The sequence below is a fragment of the Helianthus annuus genome, chromosome 9 (assembly GCF_002127325.2).
Source record: "Helianthus annuus cultivar XRQ/B chromosome 9, HanXRQr2.0-SUNRISE, whole genome shotgun sequence".
Classification (NCBI taxonomy): domain Eukaryota; kingdom Viridiplantae; phylum Streptophyta; class Magnoliopsida; order Asterales; family Asteraceae; genus Helianthus; species Helianthus annuus.
The window spans coordinates 57,684,684-57,688,509 of NC_035441.2; the positions used below are offsets into that span (position 1 = coordinate 57,684,684).

Here is a 3,826-nt window from a genome sequence, read left to right on the forward strand (position 1 = left end):
GTCCCGGATATCCTTGGCATCATTTTTGGCCACGACCTTGACACCCGGGTGTAGGCGTACACCCGGTATTATGTCCATATTATTAAGGTATAAACGTTGGCTTCCTGCCGCGGACTTATACTAGTGGTGTGTCATTTAACCTTAAACCCGACACGACTCGGGCGACTGAACGCACAACAAACATGTAAATCTTTTACAAGTTTAACTTTGATTAATTATTCCCAAGTTATAAAATGTTTTGTGCCTTGTGCATTTAAAACCAAATTTTTCAAATGTTTTCAAAATGAGTCAGTTAAATTGTATTTACCAGTGCAAACTGACGTATTTTCCCCAAAAAGATTAAGTGCAGGTGCTATACGCAATAGGCTGGTTTCTCCTTAGCATCATAGAGTCTCGCAAGCTTTGGGATGCATATATCTGTTGAACAATTTCTTTCTCTTTATTTTCGATCCGCCTGTGGATCTATTTCGACTATTTGTGATACTCGATATTACACTTAATGGTTGAAATAAATCTATTTTCATTTGCTTCCGCTGTGCATTATAATTTGTGTTGTTTGACAAATGATGATATCAACTACGTCACGATACTCCCCCACCGGGCCCACCGGTGACACGTGGAAATTCGGGGTGTGACAGGTTGGTATCAGAGCCAACACTGAGTGAATTAAACACTAGCCTTTTGTGTTTAATCTCAGTGCACAAATTGCACATTCTTCGAGTTCCGAGTCTAGACATTGAACTTAGGACAAACTCTGAATTGTTTTATTTTTGAGTCTTTTATTATATTGTTGTTGTTATCTAAATATTTTATGCAGGTCATCATGCCACCCAGATTCCTTCGCGGTTGAGGCAAAGGACTCGTGACAGGTCATGATCACGAGGCCGGGCCTTCGCACCGGCGTACTCCATCTATCACTATGAGCACAAGCCCGCAAGAGCCATGGAGGCTCTATGTCGAACCCGGAAGGCGATCTGTATCCCTTAGCTCTTCACCATCGTACCAACACTCTTTTGGGCCCCATTCAGAAAACGAGCCCAACAACCAGCAGCCAGCTTTCATACCTTTACAGAGATCCAACTCTCATCATTCTTTTGGCGACCCAACACCCGTTTTCCAAAGCCGATTTAACCCGGCTAACCTTCTGCCAGAACCCGTGGGTTTTAACCCACTTGGACCGGAAGACCACTTTTCAGGGGAAAACGACATGGATGAGGATACTGACCCCGTGGAACCTGCATCAGGAACGCCGAATCATCCCATTGAGATCTCAGATGGGTCATCATTCCATGGATCGCCATACCGCGGACCGGACAGTTTTATGGACAAATTCAATCAGTATGATTGGTATTTCACCCCGTCTGAGCACTCGCATCACGAGCAGCAACAGGATCCTTCGGTGGGTCATCAATTTGTGGCAGTCACGCCGCCGCCACCACCGCCAGTGGAGCACCAGCCGCCTTCGGAGCCACCGAGGCGGAGAAGGTCAAATGCACGGATGTCCGTGCGAGGTGGAGTTCGAATTAGTACTCCCCAGCCATCAAGTGGCAGCCACTACCCGCCACTTCAGGAGGAAGAGGACCCGCAGATGGGTGGTCCAACAAGCCCTATACCAGATGTCAACTCAGTACCTGTGGTACCACCTTTGGGTTTCGATAACCCGATTCCTGCGTATGCTGGGTCAGCAGCATACAACCCCTTCGAGCAGCCGGCGCACACCCACTACAACTACAACTACAACTACGGTTATGCGGAGGTAGATCCGTATCAAGTAGCTCGGGATTACAATGCCCTTCACCCTGAAGGACCATACGGAGGGCCATGGACTACTGGTTACCCGACTTATGGGTACCAGCATCAGCCACCTCCTCCACCGGTGTATCAGCCGCCACAGCCACAGATTCAGCAGGAAGTCCTTGAAAGGCTGAACCACGTCGAACAAGAGGTTCGTGAAGACCGCAGAGAGCGGCAAGGTTTCTTCAAAGGGCTATCAGATTTGCTTAAGGGGAAGTCGAAGAGGAGGGGTCATTGAGAACCCTTGTTATTGTTATTTATGTTGTAATTCAGTCCCTGCGTGGACTTGTTATTCCAGTATTCAGCTCCTGCGTGAGCTTGTGGTTTGTATTCTGCTCCTGCGTGAGCAAGTTTGGTTAGTTAACCCCTGCGTGGGTTTGTTCTTGTTTCCCGCCCCTACGTGGGCATTTTCATTTATTTTTAGTAGAAGTCCCGTTTGGGCAAGTGTTGTTCTGATTTAAAACAATTTGTGGGATGTTTTAATTAAGTTTTCATTTTATTGCAAGCATAAAATATGAAGATAAATGAAATATTTAAAAGGATCTGCCATTATAATAATTGGTAAAATCTAAAGTGAACCAAGACCTAGCCTTATAGTTTATAAAACAAGGCCAAGATGGTAGTTCCGTAATTATGTTAAGATCCATAATTAACATCTCAATTTAGGACTATTCTGCGTTAATTATTAAAGAATCTTAGAGGTAAAACCTAGCCTTTGTGTTATTACAAACCTGGCCAAGATGGTATAACCCACATAATAGATTCCAATTATTAACATCTGTTAGTATGTTAATGCTCTTGGCAAACTGTGAATCAGTAAAGTCACACAGGCCATATATCATAAAGGGTTAACTTTAAATTCCCTTAATTATTTAACCACTTCTTCGAAGTGAAGTGCCTGTGGGCAATAATTTAATGTCCTCCGTGACTAAGGGCAGTGGTAGCTTATGACTCCCTGTTGATTAATGGTAGAGAACTATGATTCAACCTAAAACACCTAGATACTGTAAAATCTTGGTTATTAAATATCTTAACTGTCCTTGTGACTAGGCCTTATGTGCTATTAATAAGAGTATTATAGGATAATAACCACATCCTAATGTTTTAATAAATTAACCTAAAATGGCAATTTAAAACCTTGGTTAATAAAACATAAAATACTATAAGAGCCTTTAAGTGAAAACTTTGTCTATCAATTATATGTAGCGTTTAAAGCTACATGGCCAGATCAGAAGAAGCCAATAGCCATCCGGTTGAGAACCGTGATGATGCAAAGTTCCTAGTGACTAGTGCCGAGTTAAAAGCAATTGTTAATGATGCGGTTGCGAAAGCCTTAGCGCGACAATACAGCGAGTACAGTGAAACCCGCAGTAAAACTCTATCTACACCGCATGCTAAACCAAAGAATCATTCTGAGATTCGCAACCAACCGCCACCTACTCCTTCCAAACCTAAGAAAGATGAGGATCGTCATTCCTCAAATGAAAACAGTGTTCACCCCAAGAAGCTTGTGGTTGATGAAGCCCCACGTGCTAAGGGTTGCACGTATAAATATTTTGTGTCATGTAAACCTCGGGAGTTTACTGGGGAGAAAGGGGCAGTTGACTGTATGACATGGCTTGATGAGATTGAGACAGTGGTAGATATCAGTGGTTGTGCTGAAAGGGATATGGTTAAGTTTGCATCCCAGTCTGTCAAAGGTGAGGCTCTAGCCTGGTGGGGAGCATTGATCCAGGCTTCTGGAAAGGCTGCCCTGTATAGCATGTCTTGGGAGCAGTTTGTTGCTCTTATCAAGGAAAACTACTGCCCTCAGCATGAGGTTGAGCGTATAGAGTCCGAATTCCTATCTTTGGTTATGAAGAACCTAGATTGCCAGGCGTACCTCACCAGTTTCAATACTTTATCCAGATTGGTACCTTACCTAGTGACCCCTGAACCTAAAAGAATCGCGCGCTTTATTGGGGGTTTGGCCCCAGAAATCAAGGCCAGTGTGAAGGCCTCGCGACCTGTTACATTCCGATCTGTCACCGAC

At 44.1% G+C, this 3,826-nt stretch overlaps 1 protein-coding gene across 1 annotated transcript; it reads left to right on the plus strand.

The window, feature by feature from the left end:
* Positions 1-919: 919 nt before the first annotated feature.
* Positions 920-2,032, plus strand: LOC118481719 (extensin-like). Its single transcript, XM_035976932.1, has 2 exons — positions 920-1,485; positions 1,528-2,032. The coding sequence occupies exons 1-2, from the start codon at positions 920-922 to the stop codon at positions 2,030-2,032; spliced, it is 1,071 nt and encodes a 356-aa protein (XP_035832825.1).
* The last annotated feature ends 1,794 nt before the right edge of the window (positions 2,033-3,826 follow it).

What these genes read in the sequence shown, in the direction of transcription:
- LOC118481719 (XM_035976932.1), top strand. Translation starts at nt 920, where the DNA reads ATGAGCACAAGCCCGCAAGAGCCATGGAGGCTCTATGTCGAACCCGGA. An exon ending in GAGCCACCGAGGCGGAGAAG is followed by an intron (nt 1,486 to 1,527) that starts GTCAAATGCACG and finishes AGTTCGAATTAG; the next exon opens with TACTCCCCAGCCATCAAGTG.